Source organism: Podarcis raffonei, chromosome 8 (assembly GCF_027172205.1).
Source record: "Podarcis raffonei isolate rPodRaf1 chromosome 8, rPodRaf1.pri, whole genome shotgun sequence".
Taxonomy (NCBI): domain Eukaryota; kingdom Metazoa; phylum Chordata; class Lepidosauria; order Squamata; family Lacertidae; genus Podarcis; species Podarcis raffonei.
In genome coordinates this window covers 89,152,779-89,174,673 of record NC_070609.1, presented here as the reverse complement: position 1 = coordinate 89,174,673, position 21,895 = coordinate 89,152,779, and the positions used below count along the sequence as shown (strand labels likewise).

General features: G+C 43.6%; 1 protein-coding gene across 1 annotated transcript in view; it reads right to left on the bottom strand.

Moving 5' to 3' along the window:
- Positions 1-6,797: 6,797 nt before the first annotated feature.
- The window catches only part of TET3 (tet methylcytosine dioxygenase 3), a 110,094-nt gene continuing 94,996 nt past the window's right edge, over positions 6,798-21,895 (bottom strand). The window contains exons 7-11 of the mRNA XM_053401462.1: positions 19,602-19,752; positions 18,561-18,650; positions 16,667-16,804; positions 11,491-11,827; positions 6,798-9,592 (exon numbers count right to left, since the gene is read on the bottom strand). Coding sequence (XP_053257437.1) covers positions 7,752-9,592; positions 11,491-11,827; positions 16,667-16,804; positions 18,561-18,650; positions 19,602-19,752 — 2,557 coding nt within the window. The 3' untranslated portion in view covers positions 6,798-7,751. The remainder of the gene's footprint in view (positions 9,593-11,490; positions 11,828-16,666; positions 16,805-18,560; positions 18,651-19,601; positions 19,753-21,895) is intronic.

Here is a 21,895-nt window from a genome sequence, read left to right as displayed (position 1 = left end):
CAGAGAACTGCCTTCCTAAGAGAATACAGGAATGTTGCTCTTTGCTAATTACCGTAAGATTTATAATTTGCTGTCTGGAAAAACAAGTCACATACTGTCCATGAAGTGGGATAGCTCTAAGAGGAATATGCTGGGGATCTGTCCCAATCTAGCACCAACATTTCATCTTTGCCCCTGGAATCTGTTTCTTAGTCCACCCAGCGCTGTCATTTCTGCATTTTCAGAACTACTTAGCGGAGTAATCCAACTGGATGGCATATTTGAAAAAATAATGCACTTTCTGCTGGCGGGGGGAGGGGGTGGTGATGAATAAAGTCACCGGGAATTTTGCTGTTCCCGGATCAAAACCTCATTGGAAACCTTTGCAAATTCTGCAGCAAAAAGAGTTTGAGAACATTCTATTGGGGCAGATTTTTTTTAACCAAACGTGCAGAAACTATTATTTGATTACTGATAATATAGCTGCTTAAGATCTTATTTCTAAAAATGCTTTCCCATGTGGGCCATACGCTGTTCTGAGGTACTTCAGTAAAATCTACTGTTTACTGAAATGAAAGCACCACTCTCCCAGTTCACCTTTTTATTAGTTCTGTACACTGATTCCTCATTATGTTTCATTATTTTGAAAGTGAGAACTTGCCCAAGAATAGAACAACAAAGGCCATACAGTTTATAGGATGTCAAGTACAGTGTTGACATAATAAAATACACACCTTGTTTCTAATATTTGTATCAATCCCATTAGCTATAACTGAATCACAGGTTGCCACAATACTGTTTCTGAGGTATTTTTTGTATGTATTGTGGTAACAGCAAGCTTATTATATGATGAAAACCTGGCTTCTGTACACACTTAAAACAAGTCTTGTGAACAAAAGAGAGAGAAAAAGTGAAAGACAGAGTGAGAGAGAAAATAAATAGCACCAAAAAGGTATATTGTAAAACTTTCAGACACAACTATTCACAAATAGCAATATACAAAGAAAAAGCCATCATAAAGTAGCAGAATGAAGCAGGCATTTTAGACTAAAGGGTAGCAAATCTATGTGTGGACAGAGCCTGGTTCCCTTCTCCACTATGAACCTTCAACAGGTTGGGTCCGTTTTCAATATTAACATCTATAGAATAAACCTGTTTACACTGAGATGCAGATGTGGTCCAAGAAGGATTTTTCCTTGGTTAAGGAATGCAGGACTAAGTCATAACTTTTTGCTGTTAACTATAAAAGCAAGCAAGCAAGCAAGCTGGAGAAGACGCAACTACATTGCTTTATAAATAGCTGCTCTGTCTTGGAGTGACCTCAAAACTTCCAATTCAGCACCCATTGTTTTTGCATAATAATTACCAATACAGAATGTTACATATACCTGCACCATGCACACTTGCTAAATTGGCACAAGTGTTATCTCAAAGTAGTTTGTAGTACCTTATTTTCCAGCTGCTTAAGGAAAGCATTTTAAATTTTACTTATTCATAGTTAAACTTCCTTTGAGCTTGATCCCAGAAGCCCTTTTCACTGGTGGTAGTTCTGCCAGCACCTGATTCCATCGAGCGAAGTAGGACTACTTGAATGAGTAAAAAGATAACTCTCAGCATCTGATCCTGAGCTGTGCTGCTCCATTTATATCAGCTAAGGATCTAGCCCTAGGATGTGGATAGTTGTCATTTATACCAAAGTAACCTCTGCTGGATCTACACACATGTAAATGAGCTAAAAATTATGTAGCTGTAAATTTTAGACTCAGAGCATAGACTTTAAAAAAACACACATGTATTTAAAACATTGAAACTTTCTATTATCAGTTAATTGTACAGTTCTCTGGTTTGACATATACTGTAGCACCATAGCAAGATGGAATCTGGCAGAAAACAAACAAGCCCAAACACCCTTTTTGAAAACAAACCCACCAAGATAGCACCATTTCATCAGAAGATTTCGGTTATTAAAATTTGTGTCTTTAGCCTACAGTGCAGACATTCCATCAGCTGAAGCAACTCAGGGCTTCTTTGCTCATTTTTCTCTCTCTTTGCCTTTCTATGGGACACAGTTACAACCTATGATAAATAGAAAGAAGGGAGCTCTCTAACTCTACTGATATATTGGAATAACCTTGTGCCTCACTGATGCAGCTCCTCAACTGTCTGCTAACCAGAGACAGCAACACAACATTCCTCTTACACACACACAAAAGTTCATAGCAAGTTCACAAGCAATGAGCCTTTTTGTCACCTTCCCAAACTGGACCACCTGTATGCGGAATTGTTCCTTTGCCTTCTATACTGTTTGGTCCATGCATTTTTTCTTCATAAATAATTATTTACCATGATCTGCTTGAGCTCTTGATTGACCCAGAAGAGTAAGCGCCCCAAAGCAAATATTTTTAAACAGATGACACTCACGGTGGCCCAGTAGCTCAGCAAAGCATACAGAGGAAATAAGAATCCACTTAAAGAAGGGACCTTAACCAACCCAAATTTCTCCCAGAGACGTTTAAGGGGAGTTTGCTAATAACTTCAGCTGGAGCACCACTGAATCCCTTTTTGAAGATTTCCCCCCCAGGGATTACAGTTTTGTTTGTAATTTTAGCACCATCAGCTATTATGATTGAGGGTTAGTTGCTGTTAACTTGTTTCACATCACTACCCCCAAAAAATACATTTCAAAGAAATTTCTCACTACCGCCTGCAGAAGTTGCTTGGCCTTTGAGGAGGGCTGCAGTCAGGATTCATGATTTCTGAAAAGGCCAACATGATGCTCAAGGCCCTGGTGGTCTTGGCTTCCCGCACCTCATAATAGGATGTTCAGTGGGCATATAGAGATGTACGCGCTAAAGCAGTCTTAGTTTTGTGCTCTCCGACTCCCATCACCTATGACCATGGGCTGTGCTGCCTGTGGTTGATGGGTCCTTCAAGGCGACCAGACTAGGGAAGGCTGCTCTATGCAACAAACAGCATAACTAAGCTCACAAATGTTGCTGCAGATTGAGGGAGACCTGCCATAACGGCACAGCCAACTTCCTATGACTGAGAAGTGTAATCATTTTTTAGCACTACCCCATTGGCTTTAGTATGGTCGGGCCAACGACCATTAAGACACCTTTTACAAGCACCTTTGTAAATAAATACATATCTGTTTCCATTTACTTTTCTAAATGACCCTGACCACAACAGGAGCTGTGCTTGTCCATGTGTAAGCAAAAAGATGACTGCCAAATAAAATAATTCTTTTTTTCTTTTTCTTTTTTAAAGCAGGAGTAGATAATATGTGCACAGTTCTATTCATAAATCTGAGGCATGGTAACTTTTCCCAACAACTGAGATTCGAGGTAGGTTATATACGTAGTGAGAAACAACCTCAGATTGCACCCTACTCATAAATATACTAAGTACATCAATTTATTCAGGATTTTGAGAGTCAGGAGTTTTGCCTTTACTTCTAGCAGCCTTGTTTTAAAGTGTGCATATAACGTATGTGCTGCAGAAAATTATGGTGGCGTTCACATAATGCTGCTATAGATTTAATACTGCCATTGCCAGAATCAAATAGCATGTGGATTGCCTCCTATCTGCACCAAGATCAACCAATTATACTGGCAAACACCTGGCACAATGGGTTTGGAGAGCCAGATTATTATTTTTTTAAAAGAGAGAGAATCTCAGTCCAAAAGTCTTAGAGAAACCCATCTAAGATGAAGCAAATGAGAATTTTGCCTTAGTCACACAATTTCAATAGGGAACAGTTTTATTCACTCTGCGTCAGTGTGAAGGGAAAGCACCATTTGGTCTTTTGGATTATTTGTGTGAGACAAATAAAGGACTTGCCCTGCCAATTCGTTTTTCTCCTTTTCTCTAGTCCTATTGTGAAAAAAACAGTGGAAATGGACACAGGCAAATTTGGAATAATTCATGGGTCTTCCTGCGTTGCCACCTTCGGACTCCCAAGACAGCTCCTGTTCTCTAAACTTGCCTCTACAAAAAGGTATTTCCTTCATCCAGAGATCTTAAGGGCACCATTGCTAGGTCAGAAAGTTACAGCTCCAGAGCCACATTATGCCATGATCAGACAGCTCAGGAAAATCCCTAAACGGAAGCTGAACACACAATAGGATTTCAACAGGTCAGATGCACAGCCACATCCCTCCAGACAAAACACCTCCCTTCCCACATATATTACAATTTCTTGCTCTCCAAAGTCATGCAAATGAAGCTTCCAAGGCACCCCTGCAACACCTTTAAAATAGGAAAGTCAAATGAGACGTTAACAAGGAAATTACAGTAACGAAAAAACCAAACTAAAATGTTTTTGGAAAGAGATACAAGTCCAATGCTCTCCCCCAACTACAGCCGGCTAACGGATCCATCCTACATTAGCCAATAGCAAGCAGCCATTGGCCTAAAAAGCCTGAGAAGATGGAATATGTGGTGATTTAACTGAGGGCTGGAGCTACATGCTTATGCAGAGACCTCCTGGATTTGGACCACATCAGACTTCAGATAGCAGACGCCTCAACATTAAATAGAAATAAACAACCCTCCCTGCACACAGAAATCTAAAATAACAGAGAGAAAGCTGTTCCACTTTGTGTAGTTGTTTATGGGGTGAGGGACCATGTGAATCTTTAAAGAAATGTGATTTCCCCACCTGAAGCTGAAGTGGTATAATGGAGGCAGGCCTACTAGTCCATGATTCGACAAACATGTAGAATGGCCTTCAGAGCAGCCCCACTGAAATCAATGGCTGATTTACAGAAGTGGAGGATCAGGCCTTGCATGGGACGACATCACTATCATCCTATGACATTCAGAACATTTCCTATAAATCTGACTTGGAACAATTCTTAACAAGCACGATACGCTCATGGGTATGCATATGAAATCAATTATCATTCATTGATTTTCCCCTTGCCAAAAAAAAAAAAGCATCTTTACAGAATACAGTAAAAACAAAAAAGGACGGAAAAGCATGTTAAATATTTTGTTTCTATTTACATTTCTCCCGCAATAATCTGTTTTAAAACATACTGCTCTTCAAGTTATTGGGTAATTTTTTTTCTTTTAAATCTTGGTGAAAGTGCTTTTTTAAAAAAATCTTTCTCTATTTACAGTTTAAAATCAGAACCACATAAAACACTCAGGATGCTGTATAGAGATCCTGGTTTTGTTTAGTTTTTTTCCTGTTCCAGCACGTGAGGATTGAGAAGGTTCCCTAGTAAACAAAATGCTATGTACAGGTTTTAATTTGCAAGCCATTTTTTTCTCTCAAAAGGCACCTGTTAAGTGCAGAAGGAGGTGGCCAAGGAATAATCAGTTTCAGATCTCAAACGTGTTTGATCTTCTGGCCTTCTGCAGTGTTGAGAAATCGCATGCACAGGCTTATCAAAGCCATAGGGGACCTACTCTGCTGAAGGAGTCAGACCTCCCATTTTTTCTACAGAAAGACCCGTAGTATAAGGCAGCAAAATACTCTTGCACCCATTGCCAAAAGAGTTGCCGCCACCCAATCTGAAGATGGCACCCATTTTGAGGAGACGCTTTGAAGGTGCTGCCTCAAGGCTGGAAGGTTCTACCCCCAATTCCAGTGGAAGTTCATGGAGATTTTCTGAGCAAATTTTGTGAGAGCACCTAAAGCCCAGCAGGGACTTCATCATTAACATTTTCCCAGTGAAGGATGAAATTCACACAATATGGAAAAGAACCACAGACACAAACTTCCTCTTACACAACACTTCTGTCCTTGAGCCTTGTCCTATTAAGATTTTTAAAATAAAAACAACAACAACCAACCCTGATATAAGTAAACTTTTTGGTGTAGTTTAAATAGTACAAGGGTTCTGAATTAGAGTGAATTTCATCCTAATTTAGGGAAGATTTCCTATCATCATTTTAGCAACACAATGCTTCTGTCGAGGGGAGGCCTGGCTTCAGAGAGTGTAGCCACTTACGTGAATCAGCTATTCTTAAGACAACTTGCATTACTGATGGGGAAAGGGAGGTTAACCTTAAAAAGTTGTGATTCAAAGTTTTAAAAGCACCAGCTGTTTTGCAGTAATCAGGTATCACATAACGTTGATATTTCCTCTTTAAAAAATGGCACAAGAAAAAGAAAATAAAACTTACAATAAGCCAATTTCATTTTTTGCATTTGAAAATGTCCACATGTAAAGGTTGGTGTGTGTGGACAGTTTCATTTGGTAAGCATGCACCTTTTGAAAACACAGCACAAAGGAGATCTATTGTGTCCTTCCTTTTCATTGGACTCTGCACCAGAGATGATAAAAAGAGGTTTGCCATGATGGTTTCTTAAAGATACAGGAGCTCAGCCCGAGATTCTTTTGTTTCCAGAGTGGCTTTCCATTTACCACTACAGAATAAAAGATTCAAAAGTGAGGCGGACATCAGTTCAAAATAGTCAGGCCTAGCCTACAGAAAAATTAAGTGTGGATGGTTACACTGTATGAGAAATTTGGCAAGAACCGAAACATTGCTAAGTGCTATTCTGTGAGTCCCACAGAGTGAGAGACATGAAAATCAAACACGGCACCTTCCAAATATTGTTTAATGATGCTTCTCTTCTACCCAGTCCTCCCCACCTCCCCTTCCACCTCTTCTCCTTAAATCTGTCCTTTTCTCAGTTCCTTCCTTCATGAATTTAACTGGGAAAGATATTTATGCCAAAACAGTTAATGGAGAAGTTAAACTAGCTTAATTTTACACAGGCTGCACAGCCGCTGCCTCTTGCCTTGGCAAAAGAACTTCATTCAAGAACTTGCCTTTAAATAAAAACGTAACCTCATGCAGTGGCAGAAATAATATCTTTATCTTCATTCTTTTCATTTCCACCTCCTCTGAAACTGGTTAAAGTTAGGCCACTAGCTCACAGCAAACCTGACTTTGCAGTGGTTTAAACGACATAATTTTTACACAGACAGCAACGTGTGCCAGCTGCACTCATGCCAGAGGACTGGTGCTCCCCTCAGATGCTCTAGGCAGACTCAGTTGTCTTGAGGATTGAAACAGGCAAATTGGGTCACCTTTTTACAGCTTCCCCACTGTGTGAATCCATCTATTCTGTTGGGGGCCCCTCCCAAGTTAAGAGAAGTGTCACACAAAATTTTATGCTCTGTTCAAAACCAATGAGGTGGAAACTGTTGCCTATTTGTAGTCTCTTGTCTTCTCTACTTAATTCTTCCACCAACCTTTTTCCTTCCTGGAAGAGATCTACTAAATCTCTAAGAAACCATCACACAGCAAATTATACAATTACTTTAATTGTAAGTCTCGGTTTCTGGGAGGTCTCTAAAGTGAGATTTCTACCCCACCTGGATGTGATGGATGGTGCAGATTCTTATTGGCTTAGGGTGCAGCTGAGTTTTAAATTTTGCTTCTATGTCACATAATCCCCTTCAGAGTTGTAATAATTTCTGTTAAAAATCCAATATACACATGTGTATTTTGGAATGGAATTAAAAAGCTCTCCTTTGCGAAAGGACACTACAAATTTCTCTTGCCATTATCATGATGTACAGATTAAAAATGCACAGATATAAATATTTTTAGATTACTGAAAAATGTTAACAGCAATAAGTTTCTTCAGCTCAACTCCCAAGTGCAGATAATATACTGGAAATGTCACACTTGGCCTGGCTTCGTATTTCTCTCCGACACACGAAGGAAAAAGCACCACAAACCAGCACTGTGTTCCAGTGCTGCAGACTTTGAGGTAAAATGGCCCCATGCCAGCTGCGCTCTGCTCAAATCCAGCGACTGTACGGCCCAGTTACCTTGGTGTAGGCATAGGAGGACACAGTGATAGCTGAGTTTGTTGGGATGGCCAGGGCCTGCCGGGTTGGGACAGTGTCCTTCTTCTCCTTCTGCTGGGGCTCAGTGGCCAAGCTGCCTCCCCATTTCCGCTTCTTGCCAAAGGCTTTGATGTCCTGCTGGAGCCCAAGCCTGGCTGCCTCCTCCTGCCTCGCCCGGGCTCTCTCTGCCAGCTGTTTCATCTTTGCTTCCCAGAGGGCAAGTCCATGATTGGGCTGGTTTAAGTTCTTGTGCTGGTAGAAGACCAGGGAGATGCGTGTGGGGTGACACCGGTTGGGCTTCTTCAGCGGGGTGGTGGCATGTAGCTCTCGCCTTGCACACTCTATGAGGATGGAGCCGTGGGCCGGAGCCACTGCCACCCCGCCAATGTTCTCATCCAGAAAGTTGTGTTCACTGTCTGACCACACCTCTTCATCCTCCTCCTCTTCTTCCTCCTTGATGCTCTTTTCGGGTGTCTCTTCCATGCTGTCATCTAAGCTGAATGAGTCCCATGGCCTTTCTTCCTGGCCAGCATCCAGAAGCATTGTACCACCATCGGCTTTCAAGGAAGGGAATGGCTTCTCCCCACACACACCTGATGCCACAGAGGGCAATGAGCCAAAGGAAGCCCATGGTCTGCTGGGTAATCCTGTGCCCGGTGTAGGAGTCCGCCTGTCATCTGCTTTGGCAGAACCCCAAAGTTCATCTTGAAGTCTGGAGTTCCCCTTGATGGAACCAAAATTCAGCTGCCCCAAGTTCCAGGGCTTCTCCTGAAGGTTTGAATTCACTGAAAAGGCTGAAGAGTTCTCGTTGACTTTGCAAGGGCTCCATGATTTCCCCAGCACATCAGGGCCAGGTGGCAAAGGCTGTCCTTCTGTAGGAAACATATTCCACTGTTTTTCCAAGAGGTGGGACTGTGGTAACCTGGTAGCATTTGAGTGGGAACCAAACAAGCTGGACTTATTCTGTGTGTTTGCATTGAGAACGCTGGCATTGTCATTGGGTATAAACATGTTCCAAGGGCTCTCAGCATGACTAGTCCTGTCCGAAGGGGACTCATTTCTGTTGACTTTGTAAGGGCTCCACTGTTGTTCTGGGCCTCCATTCTGAGATGACATGGACAAATCAGATAGGTTCAGATTTGGATTTTGGCCATTAATAGCAGCCGCTCTCTGAAAAGACTCCATCTGTGACAAAGAGTCCATTGGCTCTTGCTTGATTGTTCGGTGATTGAAGCAGTTTGTGTTTTGTGCAAATGACAGGGCTTCTGCAGGGACAGAGTTACACCTCTGGGGCACAGCCGTGGGCTTGCCTGAATACCTGCTGGATCTCTCGTAGGTGCGCTGGTGGTGGTTTTTGTTTCGTACAGTGGGTGGGATTTCATCTAACTGGTCAGAATTCTTGTAACCATGGCTCAAGTTATTTTGCAACATTTGGACATCAGGCTTCTTCTCGTAGCTGGTGCCTGCCCAGGGTGAATTCCTTGTGTCACCGTAATTCAAAAACTGGGAGTGAAACATGTGATTGCTGGAAAATCCATAATACCCAAAGGATGGAAGAGAGAACTTTGAATGCAACCCATTCATGGAAGGCAGGTTAGGCTGTGCATAGTAGGAATGGTATGAGTAAACACTGTTCATGCTGTATGGGTCAGAGGGCCTGCAGTTCCCCAGCACCGAGTAGCTTTCCACGACAGCGTTCCCGTTGTACTTGAAAGTGTTGTAGTGGTTCTGAGGTTCCACTTTGATGGAAGGTTTGACTGACCGCTGGGAATGTCCACTTTTCAAAGCCATATCTGCAGATGCAAAACAAGAACCAATGTTAATTTGCAGAAACAAGATTGCTTCTTTGGCACAAGACCTTTGAAGATCTGAACCACTCTTCTGGCTAGTGTTCTGTTTACACTAGCAGACTTTCTGTCCCTTGCCTGAGTGTCTAAGAACACCATTTAGGAGGGGGAAACGTAACCAAGTGGCTACGTGCACATTGTGATGGTCTGCACTATCCTCCTAAGTGGCAAAATTTGACCACCTTCAGGAAAACTGAGAAATCCTCTCTCTCTGTGCACTTGACTTGTGCAAGGCCTTTGCACAGTATGACTGCACGGCCTAAGACACATCACTAGTGTTGCATCATGGATCTATCTCTGCCCCCACAGAAAGGGTATGGGCAAGGGAATCTCAAATCATCCTGCAAAGCACATTCCAACCACATTTATTTTCCTTTGCAAAATCCTCCTGACAAATCCTGTGATGAGGGCAGCAGTGCTACAATCCAGTCCCCACCACAAAAACAAAGGAAAGAGAACACTGGAGCAAGTTGTGATGCTCCAGAATTTTTATGGAGCATGCCATTCGCTTCTTGCCCTGGGGCTTCTCACAGCACTGAAGATGAGCTTTCTGAACAGGATTTCTGCCACCCAAACCAACAGTGGTCATTCACACCATAATTAATTATCAATGCTGATAATTTCAAAACTAAGACAACCTAAGAGGCTTATCACTCAAACCCAGAAGGATAAACACCCACGGTCTATTACATAATTACCTTAAAGTCCTGGCTACATTCTGACATATTTCATATAGGCATCAATTTCATATGGTTACCTACTTGGACATCTGGATGGCTTGTACTAACTTATATTTTTCATTTTAAGATTTGTGTGCTGATGGTAACTGTATCTACAATGTGAATGGTCTACTATTATTGGTATTATTAGTATATTATTATGATTATGCTTATTTTTTGTTTTCCCCCTTCTTTAATTTATTTTTTTTTTCTTTGTTGAATTTGCAAATATCATCATCATCAACCTAGGTTCCATGAAATCCTCTGCTTTCCTGGCAGCTTTAGAGATTCATCAACAAGAATGTGGATGAGAAAGTCATTGTGGTATAGTGGCTAGAGTATTAGACTAGGAGACCCAAGTTCAAAAATCCACTCAAGCCAGAGGAAGCCTTGAGCTAGTCACTGTCTCTCAGCCTAAACTTCCTTACAGGGGCTCTTTCTTATGAGGAGAGAACCATGAATGTTTGACCTGAACTGCTTGGAGGAAGTGTGGAATAGAAATGAAATTTACAAATGAAAATAGTAATTGAGGACAGCAATCTTCCAGGAATGACTCATCTACCATTACCAATCTTCCTCTAAGCTGTGCAGAAAGTGTTTGTTTGTCATGCTCTTTAGCAGTGCTTTCCAACTGGTGGTGCCTTTGGAGTAAGTCGGGTGGCATGCAACTAACTCAAAAAATATTGTTCTAAAGTAGCATTCCCGGACCCGATGCCCTTTGGATGTTTTGGACTACAACTCCAATCAACTCCAGCCAGCACAGCCATGCCGATATGGCAGTGCAGGCTAGGGCTGATGGGAGTTGTAGTCCAAAACTTCTGGAGGGTCCCAAGCTGGAAAAAGCTGATAGAGAGTACACAGGTTGCACAGGAAAATGGTGAGGCCCAAATGGCCTAGCTAATAATCTGATTGGCACCCAAGAATATGTCCCAGAATCCTTTGCTTGTGCCTAGCAGTGCCTCAACAGAGACATTGATTAATAAAGCATTCCCAAAGGGCAGAAACTTTGAAAACTATTGATCAGACTGCATCCCAACAGCAGCTGCGTAAGAAACCTAACCAGATTAGCACATCAAAAGCACAAGACAAGTGGCCTTCTCAGCTTCCAACCCCTGTTGCCCTCACCTGCATCCTGCTGAAGTGGTGGCATCTCAAAAACCTCCTGCTTGATTTTCTCAGGTGTGATCAGCTTCTCCTTCTGCATTTTCTTTTTCTCAGCAGCTGCCTTCCTGGCTTCCAGCTGCCTCTGCCTGCAAGACTTGGCTGGCTCAGGAAGCTTCCTCACCTCTCTGGGGAAGGAGGTGAGAACCTGGATTGCCCCCGTGCCCACCTTGGCAGCTTGATTCTCCTCGCTGCCAAACTCATCGGTGGGGGACATTTTATAGAGTGGAAGGACATGCAGCTGTTCATCTTCAGGGATCCTCCCAGTGGTACGATTGTCTTCTTTTGTCAAGGTACACACCTAAAGAAGTGGCCAGACAACACTATTAGAGTGGGAAGGGACCTAGAGTGGGCAATATGGCAGGCAGAGGGTTAACCTTAACTCCCATACTGTTTTCCCATTGAAAACCACCAGCACCCCTCTAGCTTGGGGGTTATTTCTACAAGTTAAGCAAACTGGGGGGACGGCACACATTCCCTCCTCTCAGCTCCCCCCCCCCACTGTAATCTCAATCTGAATTCCTCAAGACCTATTTGCTTTGTTTTTAATGGCAAGGTATCTTAGGGATGGTGGAGAAATTCCATCTTCCTGATATGAGCTGACCTGATGTAGAACATGGGAAAGAGGAAGTAGCCTTATTGGTCCAGCTAGCTCAGTAGCGCCCGTGCTGATTGGTAGTGAATCTCAAGGATGTCAGACAAGAGTGCCTCCCATCCCCCAATGATATGCCAGGGAGCTTTTGCTTGCACAGCCAGCACTCTACCAGTGAGCCATGGCCCTTCCCTGACAAGTGTGCAGATTGGAACACCACTACCCCATGGATTTTGCACTGCTCTGAATATTGCAAAACAATCCTTGGCTCACAACATTTACAATGGGGCCATTTAAAAAGTGGTATCTTGAAAGAAAATGTGTTTAGAAATGGGTTTTTGAAGCACATATTGAAACACTTTAAAAAATAAATAAATGCTAAAGCGAGACACCATGAGTATATGGCTGAATGCCTAACATAAGAACATATGCTGGATGGGAGACTTCCAGGTTGGCGCCTCCGGCAATGGCGGAGCTCCTCCGATCGGGAGGAACTTGCTCTGTGGAAAGCAGGGTCTGACCGCCACGGCGAAGGCGGAGACCCTCTGAAATCACAAGCGGGAGAAGCTTGTGAACTTGGGATTCGGCTGGCACCTTCTGCGCCTCCCCTACTCGCGGGGAAACCCTGTTTTGGGATCCGGAGCAATGTGGGGTGAGTGGCGCAGTGCTTCGAATTGACTGCTTCTTTCACGGAGTGAAGCCGCACTGCTGTTGCTGGAGAGCGCTGACTTTTTCCTGTGGACAATTGGATTTTAAACAACTACCCGTGAGTAGAACGGAAAATTGGATCTTTAAATACCTTAATTTGGCACCGAAACGGGGATGGTCTTAAACAGGAAGTCCGCCTTCCTCTTTTGTAAATAGATTGAAGCAAAGACGTTATAAGCTAAAGTCTTTGAAAGCTTTTGGCAAAGGATTAAATTTCCATCGGTTAAAACTACAAAACCCCCCTTGGAAGCAGGAGAACAGGGGGGAAATTTTGGACTTAGCGAGCCTGCAGGAGAGAGTGAAAAACCAAATTACCACTGCTCTGAACCTGGAAAAGGGCTGCCAGAAAGAGTGAAGTTTTGGGAGAGTTCATTGACTGCGAACAGAACATTTTTGACAGCTAGTTAAATAAGAGAAAGATACTGTTTCCATTGTCCTCTTCTGCATTTAAAAAGGAGGAAAAGTAACTGAAAATTGAAACTATCTTTATGGCTTGAGTTGTGTTTGAAAGGATTGATACAAGTGGAGACTGTTTCCCTCTAGAGGGAGCCGTTGAAACTGTTACAGGAGTGTAACTGGGAATCACCAGCTGCAAGATAAGAAATTGTGAGAACCAGAGATTGACCTTGGACCATTTAAAATGTTGACAGGAGAAGCCATTGTGACGGTATTATGTAAGATAAGCTATTCGCTGGAACAGCTTCATAAGAAGACGGATGGCATATCTTTTAAAATTGACAACTTGGAACAAAAAGTGACTAATTGGAGACAAAAAGTGAACACCAATACAGAAATAATTCAGGACTTGGTACAAGAATTTACTTTGGCAGGACAAATTGTGGAGGAGAAAGAGAAAGCTGTGGTTGTTGAGCCTAAAGTAATACAAGCGAGACCCTCAGTCTTACAGAAGCAAATTGAGGATTACAAGTTGAGGCCTTCTATGATTGAATCTAGAAAAAGCCAGATTTTGAGGATTGGATCCCGGCTTGGACGGAAGAAGGAAAGTTGGAAAGATCCCTCTATGCAGGGATTAACTGACTTTTGGGACATGGACTTGGGTCTGGAGGAGATTGGAGTTCTGAGGGCCTTTGGATTTGGAGGAATTTTGAAACATGTCTTAGCTTTAACTATGGAAATTTGGACCTTAGCTTTAACTATGGAAATTTGGCTGACCTGTCCAGAAGGAATAAAAGCATTGTTAGGTTGGAGTCTTCCCGAGATCTGCTCTTTGGCATTAAAGAATATGAAGAAGACCTGCAGAAGGGACCTGGAAAAGAGTTAAGAGCCTCGGACATAAGATCTCCAGGTTGATGGACTATATGGAATTGACGGAAAGGACTGGCAGAATCCGAAACCAGAGAGAGGAGATGGTGGAAGAAGATTGGAGAATTTAAAGTTTATACCGTATTTTTCGCCCTATAGGACGCAATTTTTCCCCTCCAAAAATGAAGGGGAAATGTGTGTGTGTCCTATGGGGCGAATGCAGGCTTTCGCTGAAGCCTGGAGAGCGAGAGGCGTCGGTGCGCACTGACACCTCTCGCTCTCCAGGCTCCAGGAAGCTATCCGCAAGCCTTGCACGCCCAGGGGGAGTTCCCCCAGGTGCGCAAGGCTTGCAGGCGGCAGCCTGCAGCGCGGAGCACGGGGCGCCCTCCGGAGGATGCCCCGTGCTCCGCGCAGGTGTCCGCAAGCCTTGTGCACCCGGGGGAGATCCCCCCGGGCGCGCAAGGCTTGCGGGCAGCAGCCTGCAGCACGGAGCACGGGGTGCCCTCCGGAGGACACCCCGTGCTTCACGCAGGTGTCCGCAAGCCTTGCGCGCCGGGGGAACTCCCCCCGGGCGCGCAAGGCTTGCGGGCGGCAGCCTGCAGCGTGGAGCGCCGTTTGGAGGACGCCCCGTGCTTCGCGCAGGTGTCGGCAAGCCTTGCGCACCGGGGGGAACTCCCCCCGGGAGCGCAAGGCTTGCCGGCGGCAGCCTGCAGCGCAGAGCATGGAGCGCCCTCCGGAGGACACCCCGTGCTTCGCACAGGTGTCCGCAGCCTGCCGCCCGGCGCGTGGGGCACCCTTTAGCAGAGCGCCCCTCGTGCCGGGCAGACATCGGCCAGCCCCACAAGCTCGGGGGACAGCGGGGAGGCGCAGCGCCGCCATCCCACTGTTCCCCGACCTGGTTTTGGGGGGGGGAAATAAAGGGATTTTTTTTTTCCTTTATTCCCCCCCCCCCAAAGTAGGTGCGTCCTATGGGACGGAGCGTCCTATGGGACGAAAAATACGGTATATAGAAATACTGTAAAATTAATGAGTGATAGAAAAATGGTGGAAAGAAATTTTAAGGCCTTAGCAGAAATGTTATAAGGAGTTAAGCATATATAAGTATTTTAGTTTTAATGAAAAATAAGGTTAAAAAATATGTTAAGATATTTATAATATGATAGAAAATAGAGAAAGATGGAAAGGATTTGCTGAAACAATTAATAGAAGTGGAATACAAAAAGGGAGATGAGAGGAAGTCGAGGAAACAAGGGAATGAAAGATAAGAGTATGGAAAAGGTGTGATGTATGTTTTTAAATGGTTTTTGTTTTGTTTTGTTTAGGGTTAGGGTGGGTTAGGGTTTTGTTTAGTTTACTTTAATGTGTTTAGTTTAATGTGTTTAGGTTGTGTTTTGTATTGTTTATATATTGTATTGTATTGTTTCTTTTCTTTTTTTGTTTTTTCTCTTTTGTATTTTTTCTTTTTCTTTTCCTTTTCTGTAATCTTTAAAAGCAATAAATATTATTTTTTTTAAAAAAGAACATATGTTGGATGAGACCACTGGCCCATCTAGGCCACATTATGTTCTCACAGGGGCCAACAAGATGCCCCAAGGGTAAACCCACAAGCAAGACTTGAGCACAAAAGGACTCTGCTCTCCTGTGCTGTCTAGCAGCTGGTATTTAGAGAAGCACTGCTGCCTCCAACTGCAGAGCCATCATGTATCGTGGCCATCAAGAACCTTCTCCTCCATGAATCTTCCAACCAGCAAACATGACATGGATCACAGAACCATCCATCCATCCTCATTCAGGCATCATATTTCCTTTCCTTAAGGTGGCCTTCTCCAACCCGGTGCCCACCAGAGGCTGCTGGATTACAACTCCCGTCAGCTCCAACCAGGAGAGTTGTAGCCAAACAACTGGAGGGCACCAGGTTGCCGAAGGTTGTCTTAAAAAGCCATGCACTCCTTTAATTTGGGTCTCCCTGAGCTGCGTTTCAGTTTCTGCTTCACTTTCACACAATAAAGACAAAGTATATTTGCTTGGCCAACAAGCCCCCTACTCTTCCTTCCACAACTGCAGTGACACCTTCAAGTGGATTACGTCAGAAAGTTTCCATGCATTAGAGTTCATTTAGTCAAATGCATGAAGTCAGATGCATCTTAAGTTGGCTGTGATGGAAGCAGTTGTCCAAAGCATTTGGAAAGTTCCATGTTGGTGAAGAACGGCCTACAAGAATCTTAGTATCTTTGCTGTAACAGACTAAGACAGCCACCCCTGTGGAACTTTCCAGAGAGAAATGCAAAAAGAAAAAAAGAAAAACACACACACTAAAACCAAAATGAGAGCCAGATGTAGTGGTTAGAATGTTAGACTAGGATCTGGGAGAGATCAGGGTTCAAACCTCCAGCCATGAAGTTCACCTGGTGACTTTGTGCCACTCCCTGGCTCTCAGCCCAACCTGCCTCACAGGATAAAAATATAGGGGGGGGGGGATCATGTATGCCACCTCGAGCTCCTTGAAGAAAATGAATGCAGTTATTGTATCATTTATGCAACGAATGATTAATAAAATGAGTGATGATGCTTTCTTACCACAGTACACCCATTGTAAAGGTTATGCTGATCTTTGTGAGCGTGAGCACAGAAGTCCATGCACGCTGTCACACCAGAGAAGGGCCTCCCCTCTTTCAGTCCAAGCCGGCAGTCTATTGCTATATCCTCATTTGTAACCTGACGAGAAAAGACAGCAACAACTCAAATGACAGCAGTACCTTGGGAAAGATGTATGGTTTTTTTGTTTGTTTATATTAATATGTAACTTTTAAAACCTGTATTATTATTATTATTATTATTATTATTATTATTATTATTATTTAATACAAAGCATGAAGTTGAACAAAACAAGAAAAACTCACCTAATTTCCCTAACCCTCCCTCTCCCTACAGAACACAGTCAGGAGTAGAATAAAAATAAGACGATACTGAAGTTACCCTGGAGTTGACATCAGATGGAGTTTAATTATTTTGTAACAATTGTCTTTCATACATTTTTAAATTTTTGTATTTATCTGTGTCGTTTTAATTTGTGTAAGCCACCTGGGAGAAAGCGGGCTATAAATAAATGTAAATGTAACAACAACAGCAGCAGCAGCAACTCAAATGGCTTACATTAAAATCAAATAAAAACAACAAGTAAAAACACAGCAACACAAATAAAGGCTAAAAACATAGCTTTAGATAGGAAGAGGAGGCAGTGCTACAGCTCCCACACCACTAGAAGAGACCAAAAACCTGGGGAAAGGTAAAAGCCCCTGCCTCCAATCTAAAAGTGGGCAAAGATGGGGCTAGCCATGCCTCTCTTGGGACAGCTTTCCACAAGCTGGGAGAAGGGGCATTTGTTAGAGCTGCAAAGGGACAAAGGGCTAAAATCTGAGGGCCAAGACCAAAGCAACAGCCACACTTTCAATGGACTCCTGCAGTCTTTCTCAACCTGGTGCTGTCCAGACATTTTGGACTCCCATCAGCCCCAGCCACCAAAGCCACCCTCCCATCTGCCCTGGAATCCAACATTATGCTGCCTGGAGCTGATGCGAGTTGCAGTCCAAGACTGGACCGTCCTTGAAAACAAGACTGCTCTGCATGGGGTTGGACTAGATGGCCATTTGGGTCCCTTCCAACTCTAGAATTCTATGATTACACAAAGACCTGAACCTTCATTTCCCTAGCCCCACCCTGGGCTCCATCTTTTGTTTGCTCAATATTTTCATACTGCCTTCTTCTAGCGCCAATCTGGTTCTCTCCAGATGTTGCTTCCATCAGCCCCAGGCAGTGCTGGCCAATGTTTGGGAGCTGAGTTGACTTCCAACAACATCTCGAAGATAGCAGGCTGGACAAAGACTGCTGTAAACCAGTCAAACCAGTATGCAACGAATCAGAGCATTTCCCGCAAGAGACCTTGGCAACAGCCTCATAGACAGGATAGGTCAATGGTTCTTAAAGGCTGTGACACACCAGCAGGAGAGGATGGCAAGCGTGGTGGGAAGATTTGAGGATAATCAAAGAAACATTAAAACATTTCAGTATTGTATAGTATCACTTATTTATTGCAGAATATGGATAGCTATCTTTTAACATGAGAGCAAGAGCATCAAGTGATGCTGCAAGCTCACGCCTCTCACTGTGGGGTACATATCAAAGAGGTCCTTTATAATAATATTTTGGAATGACTTCTGTTCTTATGTAGCTGCATTGTTTTATCCTTTCTGGGTGTCCCATAAGCATATCAAGTAGATGTGTTCAGCGTTACCAGTCAAGCACTGCTAGAAGCTGGTCCCCACCCCACCCCCGGCCAAAAATTCAGTGTGGCACAAGCAAACTTTTATTCTGAAATATGGCCCAGAGAAAAAAGTTTGAGAACCACTGGGATCTATACCTAAATCAGCAGCACAACAATAACAAGAGCTGTACAGTGGGCCATTCCAGGTACCTGATTTTTGTAGGCCTGGGGTGCCAGCCTCCTATAAAGTGGGGCGACTTCTGTGGCCAGGTCCTGGAAGCTTCTTCTGAGAACTTCTTCCTGCAGTGAGAGATGGGAGAGTCATAGCTGCTCATTGATGAGTCAGACTACCTAGTTCAATCTCCTATGCCCAGCAGCCAACAGCATCTCCCTGAGGCCCAGACTCATTTCCTACCTCGCTGTCACCGCCTGTGATCCTTTTTTATGGGAGATGCCAGAGATTCATTCAGGCTGGGACTTTCTGCACACAAAGCAGGGGCTTTTCTACAGGACAATAGCCTCTAACCCTTTCACCTTTTTTTAATGGATCCATAGTAAAGCACTTCAAAGGAGCTGCATCAAAAACTACTGCTGGCAAGGACATTTCCAAAACAAGGGGTAATACTTCCAAGCGTTTCACCAGGACCCAATCCTTTCTACCAAATATTAAAAGCTAGCATCACAGAGTTGTAGCCAAATGCCAGTCCTACTCACAGTAGACCCACCAGCATTAATGGGCATGGCAAACTTAGGTTCATTCATTTCACTTGATCTACTCTGAGCAGAACTTAGTTGGATCCATAGTGATCAATAACCTATATTATTTATAAGAACTGTGAACACCTTTCAAATGAGGAAGCAAGAAATTAATTCTGGAGTAATCAGTACAATGGTTACAATTCGTGATACAGTTTCCCTATTAGTGCCGCCAGCAGCCCCCTCCTTCAGTTCTTAAATATTTTTGCCATTAGGACAAATTCCAAAACTTTTTCCATCCACTTATTTCTGGTATGGTTTGTAGAGGCTACTTTCCAGCCCTTTCACGTTTACAAGAAGGAAGCAATGACTTGCTTGACCAAATGCAAGCTGCTTTTTGGTCAGCCTACTTTTGGGGAAGTCTCACATGAACTTTGCCAGAATCCCATATCATTGCTCTTCCCCCTAAGAGATTCTGGTGAACCCTGGAGCCCTAATCCCCCTTGAAAAATGAACAAGCAAAACAAAGGGAGGCGCGGTGGGTGTCTCACTAACCTCTTTGGGGTTGTCTCCCTGAAGTCTGAATTTCCTGGGCGTTTTGCTTCGAGCGTATTTGCACCCATTGAAATACATGCTCCAAGAGCAGCCGAAGGAGAAAGAGGCACCGCAGGTGTTGGGGTCCTTGCCTTGACATGCGCAGGTCCGGCTGCAATGAACACAAAGGAAGGCATTTCAGATGCTGTCCACAGCAGCCAAATGGAGCTACTGACCTGTGCTCTTGCCATTCCCAACCCACTGAATCTAAAGGTGTCAACCACAAATGAGTTGGGAAGGCCAAATCCCCCCATCAGGAGGTGCCCATCAAGGGAGCACAACCATAAACCAAGACTTGACCTCTAAAAAGCATTGACTTATAAAGCAGTTAAGGGGATTTCCTTTCCTTTCTAATAATGTGGGAGGTATGGGTTGTGCTCATATTAATGTGATGTGAAGTTTATTCCCAAGATTAACTCTTAATGTGCTTGCAACATAGTGCGTTAACTGTTATGTATACCTGTCTTATCAGTGGCTAATACGTTGCAATATTTTAATGAGCTTAAATCTTATGGTCTTATCTCTAAATAAGTATTCATAATCATGGGAGCTTTCTAACACACATAGCTACGATTTATTGTGTACAGGTAACTCACAACTGTGTACAGGTAACGATTTATTGTGTACAGGTAACATGTGCAGTTTCAACTTTACCTGGCTGAAGGCTGGCTGGCTAAAACTGAACAAATTGAATGCACAGAATGCAGAGAGCTTAAAAGCTATTTTTGTACAGGGTATTCCCCAGCACAGAAAGAGCTTTTAAGCTCTCTGTCTTGCAGAGCTGAAAGAAATGCCTGGTACAGCCTAATAAAGGCCTCGCACAACAAGGACACATTCTGTTTCTGGTGTACCATATCAGGCCTACTGGAGCATGAGTGTAGTGGGCCAATTTGTACTGTCAAACCCCAAGAATGGACGCAGTACTACCGCTCCCTTTTCCTAGACCAGGATACTCAGCTTAATCACCCAACAGTATCTCCAGAAAACTTACCAGCTTGGGCCCCAGTGTCCACGACTGAGGTAAAAGACCTAATTATGCAGCTAAAAAACAATAAAGCCGCAGGCATTGAACACCTGCCCCCAGAACTTTTCAAGTCCAATATTGACTGGTGGACACCTCTGCTTGCGGCAATATTCTCTCACATTGATTCTTCTGGTTTACTCCCTGACAGCTGGGCCATTGCGGCAATCATCCCAATATTCAAAAAGGGCCCTACTTCGGATCCGGCCAGCTACAGACCTGTCAGCCTCTTACCTATAGTTAGTAAATTATATGCAAAACACCTCCACAATAAATTAATCAACTAGATTGATGTTGAGGCTATCCTTGCGGAAGAGCAAGCAGGATTCAGGCAAGGCAGATCTACTATAGACCATTGCTTCATCCTAACCCACCTCATAGATAAATATGCCAAGCAATCTCGCGGTGTGCTGTATGCTGCTTTCATTGATTTGAAAGCTGCTTTTGACTCAATCTCACGAGTAAGACTATGGCCTAAACTGAACACCTCAAGCATAGACAAAAGATTATTATATCTGATTAACTGCCTTTATAAAGACACTGTGCTGAAAGTGCATTGCTCTACAAATGGCCAACTTACAGGATCCGTACCAGCCACAAAGAAAGTCAAGCAAGGATGCATTTTAGCTCCGGCACTCTTCAACCTATACATAAATGACATGGTCCAGTGCCTAACATCTCCAGAGTTCCATGCCCCTAAACTGGCCTCAAAACCGATCTTTGTACTATTAAATGCTGATGACACAGTCCTCTTATCCCAAACAAAAATGGGCCTAATAAGATTGATAAGAGAATTCTCAGTGTATTGCCAGAGAGAACACATGGTCGTAAACTATCAGAAAACCAAAGTTATGGTTTTCTCAAGAAAATATAGGCCCCACAGTTGGTGTGTGGACAATCAGCCAATTGAACAGGTCAAAGCTTTCAAATATTTGGGCCTTATCTTCCAGTCCATGGGGTCATGGGGAGCACACCAAAATGTGCAAAAGAAAAAGCATCCCAAAGTGCCAAGACATTGACTTGCTTTTTCCATACAAAGGGTGGCAAACATATACCATCAGCCCTAGAAGTCTTCCAATCTAAACCCCTAGCACAGCTACTATACGGGGCTCAGATTTGGACTGGTAACCACCTTAGCACTTTGGAAGCTGTTCAATCAAAGTTTCTAAGGCAGATTTTTTCTGTACCGCCATGCATCCCAAACGCATCACTGAGACTGGAGGCAAGTCTCCCT